At 47.2% G+C, this 23,934-nt stretch overlaps 2 protein-coding genes across 2 annotated transcripts in view; one reads left to right on the forward strand and one right to left on the reverse strand.

Annotated features, from left to right (window-relative positions):
* The first annotated feature begins 651 nt into the window (after positions 1–651).
* RLBP1 (retinaldehyde binding protein 1) lies at positions 652–6,593 on the forward strand. The gene is made up of 8 exons (XM_066558988.1): positions 652–772; positions 1,571–1,614; positions 1,840–1,968; positions 2,608–2,809; positions 3,914–4,092; positions 5,191–5,349; positions 5,969–6,079; positions 6,189–6,593. Exons 2-8 carry the CDS (start codon positions 1,603–1,605, stop codon positions 6,345–6,347), a joined length of 951 nt encoding a protein of 316 aa, XP_066415085.1. The 5' UTR covers positions 652–772; positions 1,571–1,602; the 3' UTR covers positions 6,348–6,593.
* A 2,010-nt stretch (positions 6,594–8,603) lies between these two features.
* ABHD2 (abhydrolase domain containing 2, acylglycerol lipase) overlaps positions 8,604–23,934 on the reverse strand; it is a 36,787-nt gene continuing 21,456 nt past the window's right edge. The window contains exons 6-11 of the mRNA XM_066558672.1: positions 22,245–22,428; positions 18,658–18,750; positions 16,888–17,001; positions 15,603–15,672; positions 14,812–14,896; positions 8,604–13,947 (exon numbers count right to left, since the gene is read on the reverse strand). Coding sequence (XP_066414769.1) covers positions 13,751–13,947; positions 14,812–14,896; positions 15,603–15,672; positions 16,888–17,001; positions 18,658–18,750; positions 22,245–22,428 — 743 coding nt within the window. The 3' untranslated portion in view covers positions 8,604–13,750. The remainder of the gene's footprint in view (positions 13,948–14,811; positions 14,897–15,602; positions 15,673–16,887; positions 17,002–18,657; positions 18,751–22,244; positions 22,429–23,934) is intronic.

The raw sequence follows: 23,934 nt of genomic DNA on the forward strand, positions 1-23,934 counted from the left end.
GCATCCCAGAAAAGCCATTTTGCCATCCTGCTGCACCCACATGTGGACTGAGCTTTGTTTCTCCCACATCCCAGGGCTCCCCTCCCTTATGGGTCTGTGGCATCTCCAGTTCCCAGAGCTCCGAGCAGTCAATCATCACTCGAGGGCATTGTAGAAATTTTGCCTGCGTCTCTTTTTTATAAAAACTGAAAGGGGCCTTGTATGGATGCTGGTTTGGGAGGCCCCATAGGGGAGGAACTGGAGAGCCCCAGGAGCATCCTCTGCCACAGACCCATCCCCGCAGCCAGACCCTGCCCACACAGCCGAATTCACAGCAGGACCTTGCCAGGGTTTTTGGGGCAGGAGCTGGGGAACAGACCTGTCCTGCTCACCCCAGGGAGCAGGCCGGGATGGCAGGCTGCCCACCCCCTGCCTCTGCCCCTGCCCCGTGCTAATGAGCGAGTTACACAACAAGGAGCTTTTATACTTTGTTAATCGGGTCCGGCATCCAGCCCGCCTCCCCACGCACGCTCCCGCTGGCCGTGGAGCCCCAGCTCCCTCCTTCCCTCTCCTCAGCTGCCTTTTGTAATGTTTTAATGGGGTTTCTTTCCTGGGCTGGGCTGACTTAATTGTAAAGCTGCAGTGAGTTGATGCCTTGTGACGGTCTAATCCCAACCCGGTGACTCTACAAAGCTTTCGTCCAGCTCCCTCACTGCTCCACTCCGGCCTCGCCACCCCTGCTCCCACCTCAGCTCTGTGCACTCACCTGCTCAGGACACTTCAGCTCTTCCTGGTGAGTACCCAGGACATTTTTCAACTGAAGGAACTGCGTTGAAGACCATCAATCTCACTCAACCTGGCACCTCCAGAGCTTGAATTGGTTTTGATGCCTATCCCTTCCCCAGGAGGTGGAGGGAAAGAGGATAGCCCTGGGAAATGGGTGAGCTGGAGCCAAGCATCCCTCACACAGCCAGGGCTTGGGGCTGGTGCTACAGCCAGGCAGGGGTAGGTGCTGGAGGCAGGATGAAGGCAGCCCTTGTCCTCGTGGATGGGAACAAGGTGTTTCACCCAGACTGCATTGGAAAGATGCTGAGAGGTTTATAGTCCAGCCTTGCAGCTGGTGGAGCAGTGAGACTTGAGAGTTTGGGAAATACTTTGGGGATGAGTATTTATTTTGGTAATATTATTTATTTTGGTAGTAGAAATAAAAGGGTGAGCTGGCTGCCTGGCCAAAGTTGGATGCTGACCTCTGCCAATGTGAAGGTGGTCTGAGACCACCTGGGTGAGGGTAGGCTGAGATGTCCCCAGCCCAAAGAGGGAAGGCAGACTGAGAAAAACATGTGAAGGTATCAGATGATCAATACACAGATTTTTAAGCTGCTTTTGCAAACATCCCTGGTGTTTCTCCAGGCTGCTCAGCCTCCTTGGGCAGGCAGAGATGCAGGTAGTAGGTGATGGGGCTGAGGAGGATTGGGGGTGTCCTCTGGACACCCACTTCTGCCCCTATTTGTGCAAGATGTCAGGGAATGGGGCATAAGGGAGGCCGTGGACACCATTTGGATCCATGCTGATTCCTCCTTCCCTCTGCCAGTGTCTTGCTGCTGACAGAAGACAGAGGACAACATGTCTGCAGTTGTGAGTACTGTCCCCACACTGCCCCATCCTCTGCGCCCTGACCATGCCCTCCCTGCAGCGCTGGAATGGGGTGCACAGGCTGCACCTCACTCCACAGTCTGTCCCTATTCCACTGCACCCCCTGGGGTGCCCGTGTGGAGCCTCTCCCCTTCCCCAGAGCTCCCAGTTGGGGCAGGGAGCTGAGGGGGCTGTCTGGGGAGCCCCCACAGCCTCTCCTCCCCGCAGACGGGCACGTTCCGGATCGTGTCGGAGGAGGAGCAGGCGCTGCGCTCCAAGCTGGAGCGCCTCACCACCAAGGACCACGGGCCCGTCTTCGGGAGGTGCGAGAAGATCCCCCCACACACCCTGCAGAAGGTGAGGCAGCTGTGGGGAACGGGGGGAAGGTGCAGCTCCTGCTCCTCAGGGGCCAGAGGAGACTCTCTGCTGTCTTTTGCACTGGGGGGGATGCACTTACCAAAATGTCTCCAGGCTGGGGATTGAGTGACCCTGCCCTCCCTATGCTGGGATGCTGCAAGGAGCTTTACTATCCTCCCCCAGTTTTTGGGTGCCTCCATGATCCCCCAGTGTTCACAGGGGTCTGAGGATGAGGGAAGAGATGAGAATGTTGACTCCATGTTTCAGAAGGCTTGATGTATTATTTTATGATATATATTATATTAAAATTATACTAAAAGAATAGAAGAAAGGATTTCATCAGAAGGCTGGCTAAGAATAGAAAAAGAAGGAATTATAACAAAGGCTTGTCTCTTGGACTGAGAGTCTGAGTTAGCTGTGATTAGTTATTAGAAACAACTGCATGAGATAAATTACAGATTTACTTGTTGCATTCTACAGCAGCAGATAATTATTGTTTACATTTTGTTTTTGAGGTTTCTCAGCTTCTCAGGAGGAAAAATTCTAAGGAAAGGACTTTTCATAAAAGATGTCTGTGACACCCCCGGGGTGTTTCAGCATGCGTGCCCATCACTGGGTGTCCTCTCTGCTCCCCCCCAGGCAAAGGACGAGCTGAACGAGACGGAGGAGAAGCGGGAGGTGGCGGTGAAGGCGCTGCGGGAGCTGGTGCAGGAGCGGGCGGGCGGCGAGGACGTTTGCCAGAAGGTGGCCGAGAAGGTGCAGGAGAGGGACGACTCCTTCCTGCTCCGCTTCATCCGCGCTCGCAAGTTCGATGTGCACAGAGCCTATGACCTGCTGAAAGGTGGGGAGGCCTCCTGGGCTGTGATGCTGGGTGGGAGTGAGGGTACACATCCCCCAGCAGCTCCCTGTCCTGTGCTGGTGGCTCCTTGCCCAGACTGGGCTGTGCTGGCAGAGCAGGACCCTGACAGGGGAAGGGAATGAAGAGAGGGGGTAAATAGAAAAAGTCAGGGTTTGAAGAGAGGGGATGAATAGAATAATAGGATTGAGGGGCTTGAAAGGAGCTGGGATGAGGAAGGAGATAAATGAGGGTGACACCAGGCATCCTGCAGCACCAGGACAGTCCCATTCCTTGCAAATTTACCCAAACAAAATGGAAAAAAACCTCACATTTGGTGATGCTTTTGTTCGTGCAGCCAACCCAGCTGGCTTGGGCTGCATCCCCTTGAGACCCCCATGCCCTGTACATGCCCTACACTCCCCCCTCTGTACCCCTGTAAGGAGCCAGTTCTGCACCCTCCTGATGCTGCTGTGCATGGTGCCTGGGGGTCTTTTCACCCCTGGGGCATCCCTGGGGACAGGTTGGGGTGCTTGTGGCACCCTCTCCTCACACTGAGAGTGATCCATAGGGATGGAGGGGGAGCAGAAGGGCAGCCCAGAGGGTGGCTGCTGACTGGAACCTGCCTGGCTCCAGCTCTGGTCTTCTTTGTGTCAGCTTGGGGGATAATGAGTTGTAATTATCAGTGCTGGCTCTCAGACGAGCTGTTTTGTTTGCCAGCATTTTCCCAGGATGAAATTCCTTGTTTTGTGCCTGCAGGGTGCCAAGAGAGGGTATATGGGGGGTTTCACCCAAAGAGAGAGGAAGGGGAGAAGGGAAATGAAGGGGGAAATTTCTTTATCTACTTGTTAAGGTGTTGGAGAGAAAGCAGGTATGGGAAGCTCCTGGCAAGGGGAGGGATTGCACCAAGCATGCTGGGGCTGGTCTGCTGCTAAGCTTCTCTTTCCCCTTTTGCTGGAGGAGACCTGATCCATGTGGACCACAGGCAGAGCTTTCCACAGCTCTCAGGCTCTGACATCTCACCATCACCAGCCCCTCCCGTCTCTGGCAGCTCTCCCAGCCTCCTGAGGCTGGGCAAGCAGCCAGTTTTCCCAATTTTTGCCTCTGCAGGCTACGTGAACTTCCGGCAGCAGTACCCCGAGCTGTTTGACAACCTGAGCCCCGAGGCCGTGCGCAGCACCATCGAGGCCGGCTACCCCGGCATCCTGGCCAGCAGGGACAAGTACGGCCGCGTGGTGATGCTCTTCAACATCGAGAACTGGGACTACGAGGAGATCACCTTCGATGAGGTGAGCCCAGCTCAGAGGCTGCTCACAGCTGCGGTCCTGCATATGGGCTTGTCCTGCTCGGCACTGTGAGCACAGCATCCTTACACACACACACACACTGTGAGCACAGCATCCTTACACACACACACTCTCTCTGAGCACAGCATCCTTACACACACACACACACACACACACACACTGTGAGCACAGCATCCTTACACACACACACACACTCTCTCTGAGCACAGCATCCTTACACACACACACACACACACACACACACACACACACACACACTGTGAGCACAGCATCCTTACACACACACACACACTCTCTCTGAGCACAGCATCCTTACACACACACACACACTGTGAGCACAGCATCCTTACACACACACACTCTCTCTGAGCACAGCATCCTTACACACACACACACACACACACACACACACACACACACACACACACTGTGAGCACAGCATCCTTACACACACACACTCTCTCTGAGCACAGCATCCTTACACACACACACACACACACACACACACACACACACACACACTCACTGAGCACAGCATCCTTACACACACACACACACACACGTGCATCTGACCAGCTATACAGGTGGAAGTTAATCTGTTACCCTTTGAATTGATCCTTTGAGGGAGCCTGGGAGAGCATGGTTCACCTCAAAGGATGCAGTGCAAGATGCCAAATTCAGGCTGTGCATCCCCCAGCCCGTGTAACAGGGGTTGAAGAAAGGCACCACAGCATTAAATCAGGGCCAGAGGAGGAAACTGAGGCATAGGGAATGGAGGGCATGGGAAGGGCTTCTTGACAAAGAGGTTCCAAGCATGAACCTCACAGCTTCTCACAGCTTCCTTTTCTGCTCAGCTCTGAATCTGGTCTCAGTGTATCACTGATCCACATCTGATGCTCATGACTTGAAAAGAATGTGGTCACCCTTTCCTTGCTCTGAAATCTGGGTGCTGGCTGTGACAAGCAGGCTGGAGTCCAACAGACCCTGGATAACACTCCATGGGACTCCTCCTGAGTACCTCCTAAGGTCTGTTGCAGGTGAGACCTCATCCAAGACCCTGCCTTCTCTCCTCCCCATTAGATTCTTCGTGCCTATTGTATTATCTTGGAGAAGCTGCTGGAGAACGAAGAGACCCAGATCAATGGGTTCTGCATCATTGAGAACTTCAAGGGCTTCACCATGCAGCAGGCATCAGGGATCAAACCCTCCGAGCTCAAGAAGATGGTGGACATGCTGCAGGTGAGGTGGCAAAGTCTGCACCCAGCAGTGGCAGAGGGGACCCTGGGGAAGCAGGGAGCTCAGAGGCAGGCCTAGCAGGGTTTGGGATCGCCACCATGCTGGAACAATGAGAAAGCATTGTGGAGAGGCTGTTCCCCACCACCCTCTCCCTGCCTTGCCAGCTAATTGGCTTAACCCTGCAAAATTTTCCCCACCCCATCTCCCTGCCTTTTCATATGCCTGACCAGAAGCAGTGCTACCACTCCTTGCAGCATCCTAGGGCATGGCCTGGAGGGCTTTCCTCATGAGCCTCTCAGCCCAGCCTGGTCCAGGCTGGATGGAAACACAGGCACTCCAGGATTTCTGCCCTTGGACCAAATGCCAAAGACACTCAGCTCCTCCCAGGGAAGGTCCTTCTCATGGGTGGGAGCAATGAGCTGTCTGGGAGGTTCTTCAGCTCCCTGGTACTCCTGAGGTGAGGATGGTTGATCCTCTGGGTCAGAACAGAGTAGGGGACATGGAGCAAGGAGAGCTGTGCCAGTGCTGGTGTGTCCATTGCTGCCTGCTCAGATCTGGGTAAGATCTGAGCAAAGGTAAGATCACCATCTGTAACCATCTGTGTCTGGGTTTGGGATGCCAGGACTCCTTCCCAGCGCGGTTCAAGGCCGTCCACTTCATCCACCAGCCTTGGTACTTCACCACCACCTACAACGTGGTCAAACCCTTCCTGAAGAGCAAACTGCTGGAGAGGGTGAGTGTGGGAAAGGGACCTGCAGGCAAAGGCACCTCCTTGGGTGAAACAGAGCAGTTGGGAAAAGCTGTCCTGTTCCTCTGCTGAGGGTCACTCCCATCTCCCCCAGGTCTTTGTGCACGGCGAGGAGCTGGAATCCTTCTACCAGGAGATCGATGCTGACATCTTGCCAGCAGACTTTGGTGGCAACCTGCCCAAGTACGATGGCAAAGCAACTGCAGAGAAGCTCTTTGGGCCTCGCATCGAGTCTGAGGACACAGCTCTCTAAAGCAGGAGCCTGCTGCTCTCCCCTGCACCACAGCACCAGAGGTGGCCTTCTAACCCCACCACCTCCCTCCTGTAATGCTGGTTGAGTGACTGCTCGTGCTGAAGCAGCCTGGGTGTGTTGCTCCATGCCTGTCCCTCCTGTCCCCACTCCAGGCAGAGGGCTGTCCCTCCCTGGCACAGCATCCTTCCCTCTGGAGCTGGTGGAGAAAGGAGGCCACCAGCCCTCTCCCACAGCCTTTCCTGGAGCTGCGAGGGGAGGACAGGAGAGTGTCTGCTCTGGGAAGGGAGGGCTACAGTGAGGGGGAAATAAAGTGTTTAAAGCAGAGCTCTGGTGCCTCATGGTGAGGAACAGGGGCACAGCTTTTTGGGTGCTGGCTGTATTGGTGGTTCTAAGGAGATCAGGAGTGCCAGTGTTTGGCAGGAGACCCCAGTCCCCTCATCACTGACTGCATTTTGGCACCAGGACAAAGGCATTGCCCTTCTCCATCCTCCCTGCATTCCAGATCAAGTCCTTTTCTTGCCTAAGAAAGGGCTCCCAGTTCTTCCTTATCTGCTCTAAGTAGGGAAGAGAAAACAGATGCAAACAAAAATCCAACCAGGGTCCCAGGTGGAGCTGTGTCTGCCCAATTCCTGCTTGGGCAGGGAGGAGAACAGAACCTGCAGGAGCCATTGGGACTGGGAGATGGATTTCAATCACAAAACAATTGAAAGACAAGCAGCATGTACCCTCCTAAATTCTTCAAAAGCCTCAGCGCAGTTGTTTCTCCTAGCATTGCACTGTGAAAGGGAGCTCATTCAGGGAAGCCCCACCAAAAGTCACCATGGAGGGCAAAGGATGGTACCTGTGCAGCAAACAAGCTGCACCTGACACTAATTACAGCTTGCTCAGGTGGGGAGGAGGGAGGCATAAGTAGCTGTCCCAGGCTAGAGAGTCTGTTCTGGGTCATGAACCAGGCATCTCCTCCAAAGAGCCAATTGAACATCCATTCCCAGACCATCTCCTCCCTCAGCCAGCAGCAGGGCTCAGAGAGGAACAAGCTCCTGGTCTCTGCCCAGGTTACCTTCTCCCTGAGCCTGGTGCCACAGCGGGTCCTGTCCCCCCTGCCAGCCCCACATGAGTCCTTTTCATCAGCCAGATCAGCCCCCCACCCAGAGCTGGCTGAGGTGGAGGGTGCTGACAAGAGCCACATTCAGCAGGGCACTGGCTTGGGCTCAAACCAAACAGGACAGGGCTGCCTGGGGTTAGATGTTTGCTCCAGCCTCAGCTGCTTGGTGAGTCCATGCATGGACAGTCCCAAAGCCTGAGGCTGTGCAGGAGTCCAGAGACAGAGCAAAAGGCACTTCTCCACCTCCTTTGGCTCCTTTCTGTACCTGGAGCCATCCCAAGGAAACCACGTGTGACAACCCTGCCAGCATCAAGCCAGTGCAAACACAACAGCACAGCTTGCCTGGAAGGCAGAGCAATTGCAGCTTGTGGAAACAGAACAAGGGGAAAAAACTCATCCACAGAGACAAGAGTATCACACTGCTGCCTCTGGGATTTGGACTGGGACAGCCACAGCTCTTGGGAGGTGCCTGTGGCTGCTCATCACTCCTGTGACAAATTGTCAGCCAGGAGCTTGCTGTGATGGGGAGACAGAGAGCAGCACAGCAGAGCTGGCAGCTGAGTGACTGAGCAAGGCAGGAAGGTGTTCTGAAGTGGATCTAACAGCTAATTCAAAATGGCCAATAAATTACAGATGAAGGCCACTGTGTGCCACAGAGCACCCAGTCCAGCTGCCCCAGCAGAGCACCAGTCCCAGTTCCCCTCCACAGCTCCCTCCCTTGGGCTGTAGGTAATAAATCACACAGTGGAGAGTTGTTAGGTCAGGTGAGTAATGCTTTTGTACACCCTAGGCTCACAGATGTCACTGTCCTGGCCAGAGGTGCTGGTTTGTGTTCCTTCTGCCAGCAGCTGAAAGATCAGGCAATGCACTTGCTCTCACATAGGGAAAAGTAGCTGATGTTGTATTCCAGTGGCAAAAAGAACTCTTTTTCTGTAGTTTCATGGCAGATATGTTTTTTTTTAAGCTGATGCTGTACCCATTCTCCACCAGAGTGGCATCAAAGACCTCTTCTTGGCCAGAAGACAAAAAGCAACCAGGAAAGGCTTGAGCACCACTTGTATCACCTTCCCCTCAGCCAGCTCCCCAAGCTGGGCCTCAGGGAAGACTGAGAGCCTCTGCCAACATAGGGAACTTCACACACAGGCACTAGCTGTAGCACTGACTTCAATAAGTCCTTTATTTTTAAATAAAGAAACCCCACTGAATCAAAGATAACAAAATTACATTTTGTTTTGCAATGACTTCCATTTTACACCACACAAGAACAAAAATTAAAGAAAAAAAATCAAAGACAGTTTTATATATATTTATATATAATTTTAAAGGTAAACATCAGCAGATATAGAAAAATTGCATTGCTAGTTGCAAATCATCTCCCCTGCAGCTCTCAGCTCCAGAGAATCTGACTCAGAACATGGCAGCAGGGAGGGTGTCTCAATATACAGGCTTCTTCAGGGCAGCATTTAGAGATAGTTACAGAATAAAATTTTGCCAAATTGAAAATATTTTCATAGTCAACTGTTCACCAAGACCACTGGAAGTCACTCTGCCCATTCTAACACAGCTGCATGAGAAAAACAAGGGCACAGGGCTCCTCTTACCAAGCTCTTTACACACCTTTTTGGCTAGGAACTTTCAGAGAGAGGTTGTGCTTTCTCAAGAAGAATTGCTAGAGATCTGTCACTGGAAATTACAGTCAAGCTATCATGTAACAATGAGACAATATGCCCCTTTGGAAAGGTGTTGATTTGGGTAAAGCACTAGGAATTGGTTATAACAAATACAAATGGGTTTTATTTGGCTTTTTTTTTATTTTAAAGACTTTCCAGTTGGCAGGGACCATGAGATGGGTCAACACCCCAGCAGAACTATAGTGGAGATCCAAGAAGAAAATTGTCTGTCTCCTCTCTGGTCATGCAAGAACTTTGATTACAATGGGAGCTTGTCAGTCAGACCAAAGCAAAGGGGCTTTGTGCAGATGTTCAGGATAACTCCAGAAACCTTTCCAGCACAGCATGGAAAGCTGACAACTGCTTTGACTCATTGATGGCACTTGTGCCTAAGCTCCCCTGACAGCTGAGGAAGCCCAGGCCAGTGTCACTGCCACTGCCAGTGAGAAGAGGGTACAGGAACAGGGCACCCTCCCTTGGGCTGGTGCTGCTCTGAGGCATTCTAAGCTTGGAGAAAAATCCTAAAGTCCTCACACCAAAAAGGGCTGTTTGCTTTTCACCTAAAAGCCATGGAAAGGACACTGCCTTGAGTCACTGTGGCTCCAGCACCTTCCCAAATGAACCAATCCACAGGAGGGTTACAGACATGGAGTATGACTCAAGGCAGAAACAAGATGTTCTTTACAACAAATGACTTGCACAGGCAGCACAAGGCTCAGGCCTTCTCTGGTCTCACAAAAAAAGATTGAAGAATTTCATTAAGCTCCAGACAAGCATAGCATTTCCAGAAAAACCTGGAAGCAATCCAGGTGACTAAACTGGCAATTAAGTCCTGAAGATGGTACTCTCTGCTCTTTGCTTTGAGATGCAGCCACTTGAGCAATTTACCTCCAGCTTTGCTGCTGAAGTGTTAACAGACAAAAACTTTGGGATTGCAGGATAACAAGTCACACATTAAGCAAAGCAAATCCTGCTTCTATGACTCAATTCCTACTGCTAAAGGAACAGAGAGTTTAAAGTGATCCACTGCTTATATACACTGTTATTTTCAGCCTTGAAACTGACTGTAGCCAGTTGTAGGCTGCCCACAAAGGTCCTTTAAATCAGCACTCAATTGTGCCATGTGCATCACTGGTGTGCCTCAGTGTCTGAAAATTCATTCACCAAAAAGCAAAGCCCCAAAAGCTCTGACAGAGCTGTTACTAAAGTCTCTAGATATGCTGATGTCAGGGGAGGAGGAGGAAAAGGGCAAGGCACCACGTGTCAAAGGGCTGTGGTCTAGGAACTTGAGACAGACCCAGGACAGATGACACACAGGTAGCTTGGCTAAATTCAGTACTGGAGTTAATAGTTCCCAACGTTTTTACTTAATGCCCTGTCTTTGTAACCCATACCTTCATAAACAGGAACTGCAGAAAAACACTCAGGAAAAGGATTGCAAGGAAGTTCACTGTTTGCCTTTACAGTGCAACTATAACACTGCCAGACCCACCTGAAAACACCTTGATTTAGAACAATGGGACAATTAAAAATGCTGGCAGAGCTCGTGTAGTGGAAGCTGAAGTTCCTTGTGCTCAGTCAGAGCAAGTCTGAGCTGCTTATTTACCATTTTCAGATATCTCCAGAAAAATGGCAAAGGAGATGGTTGGACCAGCCTAACCATCAAAGAGTAATTGTTCTGCAACTTGCTGTCTGATTGAGAGGGTCCTCAGGGTTGATGTTCAAGTGCTACTTACATTCAGTGATGGGGAAGGTGTGTTTACCATGAAACTACCCATGGAAGAGCTCTCCTAAAGATTTTTCTAATCCCAGTTTGAAACTAAGCAGATCACATGTCAGATTGACCAAGCTGTAATCTTGAACTGCTCTATCAGACCACACTGCAATGATCTACAAGTGCACACTTCAGCAGCCCCATGTGTTTTGACAGGAGATGAAAGACTTCACCTCTAAGACTGAAAAATTCAGACTGCATTTAAGGCTGGCTTCACTGGGCAAATAAAGACCACCTGCCCACATAACAAGAGTAGTATTGCCTTATTTTGGGAGATAAGAGTATTTCAGATTAGGACTGAACAAAGTCTGACTACTGATGCAAGTCTGACTACAAGTCTTGCTTTGAAAAAAGCATCAAATTTGTTTGAGAACAGGTTTTCTTTTTACACTGCTTCCACCTACAGGCTTAAGCTGAAGCTCAAGCTCCAGAAACCTTGCACAAAAAAGCCACAACAAAAGTTGTCCTTCCCCACATAAGCCAGACTCAGTTAAGTCACAAGTGACTTGAACAGTTTTAGATTCAAGTGCAAAACTAGGGCAAAGGAGCAACCCACAGAACTTCTGTAGTGGAGAGTTTCAGAAAGTCCACAGCACTGGCCCTTCTGAAGGCTTGGGTTGTGGGGTAGGAAGGAGTACTCCTCAGAAAGGCTCTCCAAGTTTAAAGAAAAATCTCAACTTGATTAGATAAAGCTACTGCTCCTGCTGCTTTGAGAACTGTCCAGTTGCTCACCTCATTTTGGGAGACTTAGACACCTAAATTTATGCTGTAGCTATTTGATGTGTACATGTGTTGTTTACACTCCACTTCTGCTGAAGTGAGGAGATATTTAAGTCATACCCAATGAATATTACATGAACACTACTTAAGCAAAAAAAACCTGAAATGTCTTTTATGACATACTTTAGTGATGCAGTATGAATAAGAACATAACACAGAGACAAGATATCCATCAGCTAAGAATATCCTTGCTAACTGATGCCCTAAAATAGCTCTTAAGGAACAGCCACAAGCACAGCCAAATCTTGCTGTAGCTTTACTTAGTTTCATCTTCTCTTTGAAGAAAAAAAGAAGCCCAGATTTACTGACTAGGAGAATGTGCAGACATCCACAGTTCATCGTGGATCACAGGCCAAGGTGTTTGGCCTAAGGCAAATGAAAGGAATTTCCTGATATGACAATGCATCTTTGCTACAATAGTTAATTATTGCTTTATTAAAATGAAACCCCACCTACTCAACCTGCTGAAGTTCAGGGACAGGGCAGTCCAGGAGGCTTGTTCCCCAGGTTTGTTGTTACCAGACTGAAGACTTGCAGCTGGTTTCACCCTTAAGCTATAAATTAAAGTGCCTGGAACACAGACCAAGGCTGAAGCAATAAAGTGCTGATGAGGGAAGTTGTGACAGGAAAAGAACTTCACTGGCACTGTGATAAAGAAACCCTATGGATGGATTAATGACTCTACAATATTGAGAGAACAAACAGTAAAGGAAAAAAAAAAGATTTTTACCACTAGTTTCAGTCTCCAGATTGTCATGGGACAACTTTCCTTTAATAACTATTTTGGCACAGACCATAGCTGCCACTTGAGGGAAAAGCACAGGTGAGTAGCCAGCTTTCCTACAAACAGCTCTCACACTTCACTTTGCACATTAAAACTGGAAGGGGACGTCTGGTTGTGGAAAAAAATTCTAGTGAGAAAGAGCCCAGTGTCTTACTGGAGCCAGTAATCCTACAGATTACACAGATCTGGAAGTAGTCAGCCATGCAAAGATGTCACTTCAGTTGCACAGGGCTGGGGACACCAGCTCCACATTAACTGTAAGGCAAGTCACATGTCTCAAACCCACCTGATGCTCTGAAAGCTAATGGGAGGAATTTTGGTATTATTTACCCTGACATAAGGGGAGTAAATCTAAACAGATACATCCTACCCCCCACCAATCAATCCCTAAGAGAGTACAATAGCTCTCCATTAAATATTCTTTCAAGCAAATTGAGCTCACAGAAAAAATCCTGCAGATTCTTAATCATGGGTTTCCATTTGGAAGCTAGAGCCAGCTTTAAAAAGACCCAGGTCAAACAAAGAATCCAGTACTGAAAAGATAACAGTATTTAAAAAGAGGCAAAGGTGACAAGAAGGTGACTGATCAGGTCCTGAAGTGAGAACATGTTTACATAGAAACATTAACTGGCATTACCAGGCTGCAGCTTTTCTCTACTTGGAGAAGCAGCATAAAGCCACCCCAATCCACTCACAGCTCAAGCATGGAAAAGTTGAATATTTTAAAAGTGATTCACTTGTGCAAGTGCATTCCTAGGTACTAAAAGGTCTCCCTTGAGATGGTGCAAAGCTGACACTACACTTGCAGTCAAGCACCTGTTTTTCCAAGCCACACTGTAGTGCCTTACAGACTGAACCACTCACTGGCTTGTGGCTTGGTACAGGGATTTTCCAGCACCCAGAGAAAAGAGAGCCACAGTTATCCCATCATCTACACCTAAACAAATGCTGCAGATCAAGTTTTTGACCAGCAGGTAAAGAGATTTTGACATGTGAAACTTCTGCTATATTAAAGCAAGCAGTCTTTAGCTCAGTAGCCCTGGAACAAGCTACAGACAGCAACCCAATTCTTCAAGCAGAGCAGTAAATTACAAATCCACATGACTGGATATCCAAAGAGGCTCTGACCAGATGTTAACCTCTGCTTTAACTCAATTTTGGAAAAAAACACATGGTGATCAAACCCCAGCCATAGGATATCAAAGAGAATGGAAACCTGAAGCAGCAGGTGAGGGAACAAGATGTTCCCAAACAGAGATTTACTCAAGTGATCCAGAGTCTTTGGGTCGATTACTCCTGGCCAGACATAGCCTGCTCAGCATCTGAGCAGTGAGGCTTTGTCTTCTCCCACTGGCAGATGGCATTGGCATACTGCACCACGAGCTTATCCATCCAGGTAAGAGGCTCTGGGAACAGCACAGACCCCTCAAAAAATCCCAGGTGGCCTCCATGAAGGGGCAGCACATGCATGACGTTCTCTTTTTTCTCTGTAAAAGAAAAAAGGCAGAAAGTTCCAGGATAACATCTTCAGGATGACAATGAAAGCATCTTGAGTTGCCAGGACAAAGGCTGCCCAAGAGATGCTGCTGACTGGGCCCTAACAGCAATACCTGTACTGCTGTAGGAATGGTCATTCTTTTACAAATGAACACCTTTAACTCACATTCCCTGGAACTAGGACTGTTTGCATCATGTCAAGCTGCACTAAGCTCTGACAGTGCATCAGCCATCTTGTTGCATGGACAGTGAAAAACTCTCTGTGCTTGCTCCTGTCTGAAAGCAGCTGGGGATAAATTCTCTGCTCACAACCTCTGACCAGGAAAAGGATGAAGCCTGCTTCCCTCCTTGTGCACCCACTCTTTGTGTGATGAAGCAGCAGCAGCTCCCTCTTCTGAGCTTCTAAGGATAATTTACCTTTTTCCTTGTTTGAAGACAGACAGCTCAACTCCTTTCAAGGGAGATCCCAGTTCAGTGCCAAGTGACAGAGCCATGCATGCACTGTCCCCATTTCATCAGCAAAGGAGGAGTTTATCTGTGCTTCATCCAGACTGTCACAACCACCATCCTCCTACTAAATCCCAGTGAGCAATGGAGATGTGAGGAAATCTTTTTTAATCCAAGAATGGAACCTGCTGCTATCAACAGGTGCCTGAAAGGACTGAAGTTCCTCCTGCTCAGGATTAGCCTTGTTAGTTCTACCAATTGGTGACTTAAAAAGGCTTAGCACCCCTCCCACAGCATTACAGATGTAAGGAGGTAAGTCAAGCTGCTTTGAAATCAGGAATTGTGATGTGGTAAGCAAGCTGTAGGTACACAAATATGCCCAGCTGGAGGCGGCTATTTCAGCATACCTGAAAGAGCTCTTGGAATTGAAAGAAGACTCTCATGAACAAGAGGGTCATCGGCAGCATTAACCAACAGAAGAGGAACATGGATCTGCATCAGGAAACATGACATGAAATGAAAAAACCAAACCAAAAAGGGGTTAGTATTTGAATGTCAATCTACCAACTGTAAAAGTATCTTAGCATAATTCAATTAAGATCTTATTTCAGAGTTAATTTTTTCCTCTAAGAGGCAGAGAGCAAACAGACTGAGTCCCCATTCTCAGAATTGAAAGAACTACACCCTTTTTTCATTCTGCATTGCATTGCACATCAGGCAGCTATTGCCAGCTCTGTTATGGACACCTTAGTTAAAGTCCAGGAAAACTCCCTTGGAACATCTCCATTCTCTGGCTCAGTAGAAAAAGGAGGAACTGATCTCAGTTACACTTTGGCAAAACTTTGCTCAAGCATCTGCCTGTCAGTATCCTGAGTCTCTTCCATAGAATCCAGTAAGCCTTTCTTCCTTGAAGGGGCAGGCTCCCATTTCCCACTTTATCCTCATACACTCAGAGCAGGTCAGCTGAATGTGTGGCTTTGTCTCCATCTCATGGGTGCTATCACCTGCCAGAGTTATTTGCACTTAAGAGCCCAGAGAATTTAGCCCCAGTGTTAGAGGTAGCAAGATCTGAAATCCCACTCCAATATACTGCCTGATTATTTCTGAAAATCTCAGCTAAGGCATCTGCAGGTATCAACAAAAAAACCCACAGAGTATTTTCCCTCGAGTGCAAGAGCAGCCTGCTGCAAGAGCTTACCCTGTGCAAGTAATGCAGGCAACTTTCCTCTTCATAGTACTCCTTCAGTGAGCTGTAGCCATGGAATTTCCTGAAATGGACAGATTGTCACTTAATATCACCTGTTTCAGTCACTATTATTGTCACTATTACTTTTAAGTGAGGACACATGCAGAAACAGAAATAATGGCTCAATTTCCATAGACAATTTTTTTAATACCCAGTCTCTTTGCAAAACCCTTTGGCAGCACATGCCTTGATGGTTTCTGTGCCTTCTCAAACATTCTGAGAGCATGGGCAAGTCAAACATGCAAACTGAGGACCAGCAGCCCTCAGGGTGTTTCTTTTAAAACACCCCACTTCACTTAATTGTACATGTGAATGAAAGAAAGTTAGGATCTTGTTCATCTTTCCCTAAAAGTCTTTTCAAATACAAACCCAGCACAGCCTATAAACCTCAGATTTACTGAACAAGTTCCCTAGAATTCACTGTGGTTCTACTTTGCCAAATCCTTTCACACCATCCCAAACCAAGAGTTCAGTAAGCCTATATTCAAGTGCCTTTTTTTTTTTTTAATATAAGGGGCAACATAGCTGTTGGTCCAAACTAAAAGGTCTCAGTGGTGGGGGACAAGCAGGGAGATTTCCCAAGGAATGGTTTTTTTATAAGCAGCCAACCATTCTCCTGGTTTGCCAAAAGTGTCATAGCTTTTTAGCTAACACCTTGCAGCTTTATTTTGGAAAGGGGTCAATGCCTGATACAGAACATGCCATGGTATGAACACTGCCACCTAAAGTGCTATGTTATTGTCAAGGGCACAGGCAGTAACAGGCTACTGCTTATTAAAGCAGAGCACTTAATTAGGTGTTAGTATGACAAATAAGAAAGGTTGCATTATCTCAGCCAGCCCTATTGTGTATTGAGAAAGCAGAAGGGTTTTATGGGGAGAAGACTTTTCAAACAGAGTTAAGGAAATCCATGAACAGTTCTGAGCTTCTTTCCACATTGCCCTTTTTTGTTGCTAGAGCTTGGCCTCTTCCTACCTTAGTGAAGGCTGCAGGTTCAGGTGTCACTAATAAATAAATGCCTCCTGGATGATTTTAAAGAAGCTGTGACTGTAAACAGTAAATTTGTCTTCTTCCTCTCTTCTAAGTTTTCTTTAATGTGGAGGCAAGTAAGAATTTGAAGTTGTGTTCACTGTACTTCAGCAGAGTCCCACAGGCACAACAAGGGGCATGCAAGAGCAACACTGGGAAGAGAAGATACCTGGAGTTCTATAGGGGAGCAGAGAATTGCCCTTCATACCTCATAACATTATCATCAATCTGCATGAGTGATGTTGCTGTATAGAGCTTGCCCAGATCAGCTTCTGACAGGCTATGTGGCTTCTTCATGTTGTTATCTCCAAAAAGAACTTGCCTGGAAGAGTGACATCAAGAATTACATCCAAATAACACAAGGGCAGCAAAACCATGACCTGTTCAAGGACAACTGAGTTTACCAAATCTGACAAGATAAGATTAGAACTGGGTTACATAAACATGAGGCTTCCTTGGGAGCAAGAACAGCTTGTTTGTCCACTTACCTCAGCAGCAAGACATAACAAACCCCAGCAGCCTCCTTGTAGGAAAAAATGTTTTCCTTATCTACTGAAAAACTGCATGAGGGGGCCCTCTTAAAAGAAACTTCCCACAACAGAGGGCACTAAGGGCATTTGGACTTGAGGCTACATGTTAGAGGGAGGGCTTTTTGGCTTCAGACCAAACCTGGGCGTGGTTTGAGTGAGAGCACCAGCAATGCTGGGCACAGCATCTCCTGCATCATCTGGTTCTAAAGCCCCCAGCACAGACTTCAGGCTACCACACACAGAAATTACTCAGGCTATTCCCTTAGCAGAAAGCTTTTACTATGGACACTTGTCATAGCTGGTTACTGCCCTCAGGGGAGGATGTGTTTCTTTACCAGAACAAGCTTCTTCCCTAACTAACAGAACAAAAGCCACAAGTTGGAAAGGGATTTTTATTCCCTTTGAGAGGCAGCTGCAGGGCAGGCTAGGTTTGATTTGGGCAAGGTAGAGCACAAGTGATTATGGAAAAAGTTTGCTCAACACACTTCCTTTCAAATCAGCACCAGCTTTTTCTGGGTTAAGAATTTAAGTACCTTTTAATGGGAGCTTACCTAACTTCACTCCTCAAATTTGTTCAAGTCATCTAAATATTTGTAAACCTGGAATGAATTACGTGGATCATCCTACACTGGCCACCCTCCTTCTACAAGTGTTTCATACTGCACCGAGTGTAAACAACAAACCAGAAGTCTCAAGTGATACATCCTCCTTCAGTGAAATAGGTCTTAAGATATTCCCCTCCTTTCCCCTCAGTCAGGCAACTTCCAATACACACACATGAGGTACTTTCTTGTCTACAAAGTACCACCCAGAGAACCTTTGATGGGGAAAACACCAACAAGAGCATGTCACCTGTTTAGCACACAAATTTCTTTTGTTATGCAAGAGCCACGGATCAGCAAGAGCAGCACAAGGATCCTACAGCACTCCAGGAACAGCAATGTTAAAGTGTTTTGCTGGCTACATGCTCTTTCTAGAGGAACAGCTAGAAGCCAGAGCTACAGGTTTGACTATTTGCTTATTTGATATGCAGCAACTCCATACAGCAGATCTGGAAGATTAGTCCTACCTCAGGTAGGTGGCAGAACAAGAGGCTCCTTCAATAGGGAATTCTTTGGCTAGAAGTAAAACAGACGCAGAATACTCCACTTTGAAGTCTAATTGCAATGTTCTCCTGTGCATGTCTTGTTTATTCATTAAGCAAGTTTCCACAGAATACAAAAAGACAACAATGTCTTTCTTCTAACAAAATGGCCAAAGCTTGTTTGTCTATTTTACAGTATAATGAGATTGACAGGGGCTCACCTTCTCTGTTGGTTCATCAAAAGATCTACCAAGGAACTTGTGCTAAACCTGTCAGGAGTCCTATTTTAAAGGACCAGGCAGACAAATCCAATATAGCAATTGACCCAATCAATACTGTCAGTGTGAGTGATGCACTGCAGTACCTGTGAGAAAGGATGATCTTCTTCATGTTATCTGCCATGAGGAAGTTATAAAATCTTCTGCAATGATCCCACTGCATGAAGGTTTCCTGTGCCCTAGAAAAAACACAGCAGAACAAACCAAGCTGTTAATGGAGCCCTTGAAAGATCAGATTAATACACTGTTAACATCTTATGGCAGCCTGGGGGCTGTGTAAACAAACCTCCAGGCCTTCTCTGCCACAGCTTAACCTTTTCCAGGAAATGACTTCCACTTTGATGAAGTTTGTTAGTATCAGAAAACAGATCTGCAGTCTCATCTTGCACAATACAATTAGCAGTTTTGATCAGAGCATTTAAGAGCCATCAATCAAGATCCATAACACTGACAAGAGGATTTTAGTATCCCTTTGCAGAAGTTGAATGTAATTTACATAATGGGACTTTCAAGGAAAGGGCTAAAACCTGTTGCTCAACAGTGTTGTCTATTGTGTAATACAGCTCTGCAGAGGAAATAATTTGTGCAGATGTTTCCAATAAGTACAGATACTATTATTGTTTCAGTTCATTGGCAGGAACTGTAGGAATAAATACTAGTTGCAGCTGCAAGTGGCATCTGAGTTGAAGTCTTTACCCATTCTCAGAGCAAAAGAGCACTTCACAGCTTATCTGTTGTTAAAACAGAATTTAAACCATCCAGAGTTGTGTGAGCTCTGCCAGATCCCAGCACTCCTTTGCTATGCAGGGTCATGGGCAGGTTAGAGCTTTACTCCTAGCAGGGTTTGCTGTTGCTGAGGGAACACACTATCATTTACTGAGAGACTGAAGAATGCTGGGAGCAGCTTCAGCTACTGAAGCTCTCCTACCACTTAAACATTAACATACCATGAGAACTACTGTAGATTTAGCATGACCTTCCAAGCTACAGCTTGCAAGTCCCCTACCAGGCAGGAACAAACTGTTTTCTTGTAATTAGCCATGCTGGAGAGTATGGATTTAAAAAAAAAGAAAAATCCATTATCTTTTTGTCTAGCCAGGCTATACCTACCACATTTATGCCAGGGCAGGGGAATGAAAGAAGATAGAAAAATGCACATTTCTTTCTTCACAAAAGGTTTTCCAAGCAAACCTATTAAGTTATCCCAAGATGTTTGAAGTTAAAACTACTACATTTCCCTGCAGTTCCTGTGGTGTACAGCAGTACTCCTAATATATGAAGAGCTGCAAGCATTAAAATAACCACCACAGACAGCTTCCAGTGTTTTGAGGACTGCCCAGGTTTCAGAGCTGAGGTCTCTCCCCACAGCCTGGAGCTATGATGAAGATGCATTCCACAAGATCAAGAAGCAGAATCAAGCTTATGCAGGCAGAGATTAAGGAATAAGGAGACCTGTCCCTGTTTAGCCTCAGGGAACACATTCCCTAGACTGTGTTAATTCATTAAAGATCTCATTGTTCTGGCAGATCCTAGTATTGCTGCTGCTCTGGAAAGGCTTTCCTATTTGAGATCCTTGGTTCACCTTGCTCACTAAAATTTTTTCCTTTGCTTATGAAAGTTATTTGGGGAATAAACGTTGGACAAGCCAATTAAAAAAAAAAAATGGAACTGTAAACTAACTGGTTGTGTTACCAGGGTACTCCACTTCCATGTAGCCCTGAAGGCTGAAGCCAGCTATTTTCATGTACCAGACCAAGCCCAGGAAAGCAGTGGCTTCACCATTCTACCTGGAGGTGCTTTATACCTCCTCCCTCCCATTTCTATAACCAGGGCACAAGGCCCTCCCGCCTCCTGCCTTTTGCTCAGTAGATGTTGCTTCCCTGTGGTTCTTCAGCTAATTAGCACTTAGAGCAGATGTGAGTATTAGGAAGGGAGACACAAGAGCTGAAATCCTTCCTGCTGGCTGTCCAGTAATACAGAGCAGATGTTTTGTGGCAGGAGCTTTGCTAGGAGATGTTTACCCAGCAGGTGGAGGCAAGAGCTCAATAATCCACACAGCCCACACCATGGGGTACATTAAACTCAGGGAAAAAAAAAAACCCCATGAGTTGTTTTTCCACAGAAATATCCAAGTGGAGAATTGTTAATCAGGTTGTCCTTGCCATGCAAGCATAACAGCATTACTCATAACAGCATTTTGGAGATCAGGAATACAATATTGCATAATTGTAGAAGATGAACCAAGTGGACCTCAGCCAGATATTATCCCTGCAAACCTTCTCTGATGGTTGCAATTAAGGAGAGCTGGCTTCAAAAGGATGCTCTGTGCTCTATGCCAGAATCCCAGGACAGCTAAGAACATTTTACTTGAAACAAAACAGAACAGCTGTTCCTCTAGCATCTGTTCAGATTTTAAGGGTGTGAACTAGCAGCAGATTATACACTTTTTTAGCAGTAGTCACATCTGACCTCAAAAGGGATTAGATAGCAAGAATATTACAAGCATATCAAGCTTTTACTCACATCTTAGTGCTTCCAGAAAAGCTTTTTGCTTTTTCCCGTAAGAGCCTGATTCATAAAAGGTGTCTTCAGACAGCTGAATAACAAACTGGTCCCTACACAGGCAGGGCATCATCAGCATCAAGAGTTCCAGGCTGTGAGGCTGAATTCCATAGCAAGCCCCTCACAGACCTGCCACAGTTTCATCATTCATATCAGCCCAAAGGATCTTGACTCAAATACCTGAGTTCTAACAGTCCCTTTTGGCTTGGAAGTAGTCCCATAGCTCAAAACTGCAGGTAAATTACTGCAGAGTCAACTGCACTTTAGTAATTGTCCATATGTACAGACAGTAAAAACTGAAAACAGCAGCTTAGCCAGTTACAGTGTTTTAATCTCCATGACCTGTGCACACATGGAAAGGTTAAAGTGCATTAGTTGAGTCCAGTTTTCAAGTTGTGCCTGGTCCCTCCACCAGGACATGCAAGTGAAGCCATCACAGCTCCTCAAGTGCCACAACCTTGCCTTCCAGGTGGGGAAACATCAATATTTTCAGGCTTAAGGGCTGTAATACTTTTCCACCCCATCTTCCCCCCTCCTATAAGACAGCTGTGAGCACCTCTCCATCCCTTGATCACCCAGCACTGTTTCAGTGACACTAAGAGGGGAGCACAGACTGACAGAGACTGTGCTGTGCCCTTCCAGTCTCCCTGGCTAAGAGCTGCCAGATGAAACTGCACACTGAGGCCAAACAAGCTATTACAAACCATGGGATATTTCTCAGAGTGATGAGACAGTGTAAACTATTGCTTGCAGACCTGGCATCAGCTCAGCAGCTGGTCAGGCTGCCCAGCCTGCCTGGTTAATTACAGCAGGACTGCACAGGGAATGCCTCCTCTTCACTCTAGCCATGAGACAGCATCTCATGCACAGTGCAGAAGCTGCCAGCATGTACCTGGCCAGGTACACAAAACCTGTTTGCACTGCTGACAAAGTTTACTTGTGCTTGCAAATCAACAGAGCTTCAGGTGCTCCTTCAGGAGGGTGCCATCCTACACAGTCTGTCAGACCAGTTCAGTGCAAGAGAAACACCCATCTTCACCTTGCCCTTCCAGAGATCTGCTCCCTCCTGCAGTCCCAGAAGAGAGCAGCACAGAGAAGGCTCCAGACCCACCTGAGTGCACTGTACCCCTGGCACAAGCTGACACAGCACAGCACTCGCTCCTGGTTGGCCTGGCTCTCTCCCAGGTATTTGCACACTATGTTTCCACCCAGGCTGAAGCCCACAACAATCAGCTGGGTCTGAGGGTAGGTCTTCTTGATGTAATTCACCATGGCACCAAATTCCCAGGTGCATCCTAAAAAGAAGAACAAAGTTAAAAAATATCTTCTAATATATTTAAATTCTCATTTGAAGCTTCAGTTGTGTGCTTTGAATTCGGCTTCTTACCCTTTCTGACTTTTCAATAGCCTTAAGGTTCTAACAGCTCTGATTCACATGTGTTCATACATCTGTGAGTCCTGTGGAGCTTAGCTCACGCTTAGTTCTGACAGAGTGCCAAAGCAAAATGAAATTTAGTTGCTTAAAAGTCATGGCGACAGTTAACGTGAAAATCAAAACGCTTTGTTTCTAAAACAGCTTTAAAAAGCAGAGTCCAGCAACTCTGGGCTTGACATTACCATGCAAGAGCAGCACACATCATTACTTTCCTGAGGCAGTTTGCCACTTCTAAAGTGAAGTGAGGTTTTTGGAATGCAGCTTGCTCCTTTGTTTTTAAGCAAGATGATAGGGATCCCTAAATCCATGCTGCTGTGGGGAGGGGAAAGGAGTGGCTTGTCAGGAAGAGCTCCCAGGAGACTGCTGCAGAGCCTGACTAAGCAGGTGATCTCTGGAATCAGGGAGAAGGGTTGAAGCAGAGACATTCAACCCTTTGTAGCCAGGGAAAAGGTAAAGATACTGCAGCTCCCTGAAAGACACACGGGTATCCCCACACCAAGAGAATAGTTAAGTGTCTCTACAGAGATCTGTTCCACTGTCAGCAAACACCCACTTGCATCTCACAGGCTGCAGGCACTGAGGGATCCAGTTTCTGGCAGTGCTGACATCCTCCAACTGTTTGACAGACTTGAAGGCCTCCACACACACAACAATCTGAGTACCTACAGCTATTTCTCCTGCCTGTGAATATGGGAAAAGGAGATATGGAGCAGCAGCTGCAATAGTGATGGCATTACTACACTGGTTTCAAGTGTTTATGTAGCTTGTTAACCTTCCCTTTGGATTTAAGGCTGCAAACCACAGGAGGCATTACATGAACAACAGAAATAGAACTCCAGATGTTTCTTCTTGTCTAGAGTCAGAAACTCAGCTCTATTCTGTGGAACTCATCCAGAGAGATAAATCCTAGGATTCCAGCATTCCACCCTGTACTAACATGACACTGCTCCACTCTATCCCCACCCCAGCTGGAGCATCCTCAGCAGACATCAGACTCCAGCTTTACCTAGTTCTGGAGTAAACCCTGAGCACCAGAGCTTGTTTGCTTCAGTGGAACAGCAAGTTCCTGTCTGAGTGTTTCAGCAGGGTTTGGGCACTTCCTTTGAACAGTCTTAATGAACAATCTTCAAGACAACAAATTCTGCACTGCTCCGGTTTCCTCTGGAAGAAGCCAGTGGTCAAAATACTTTAGTGTTTGACCTTCATGATTTCAGGGCAGCTCAGAAATCCAAAATTAGAAAAGCAACAGGTCAGGCTTGATATAGAGGCTGGGATTCAGTGAATCCCAAATTTAGGCTACTTGCTCCTCAGCAAGTATGCCTGGAACACAGCAAAGCTGAAAGGGCACTGAGTTATTTGGGTAGGA

Source organism: Molothrus aeneus, chromosome 13 (genome assembly GCF_037042795.1).
Source record: "Molothrus aeneus isolate 106 chromosome 13, BPBGC_Maene_1.0, whole genome shotgun sequence".
NCBI lineage: Eukaryota > Metazoa > Chordata > Aves > Passeriformes > Icteridae > Molothrus > Molothrus aeneus.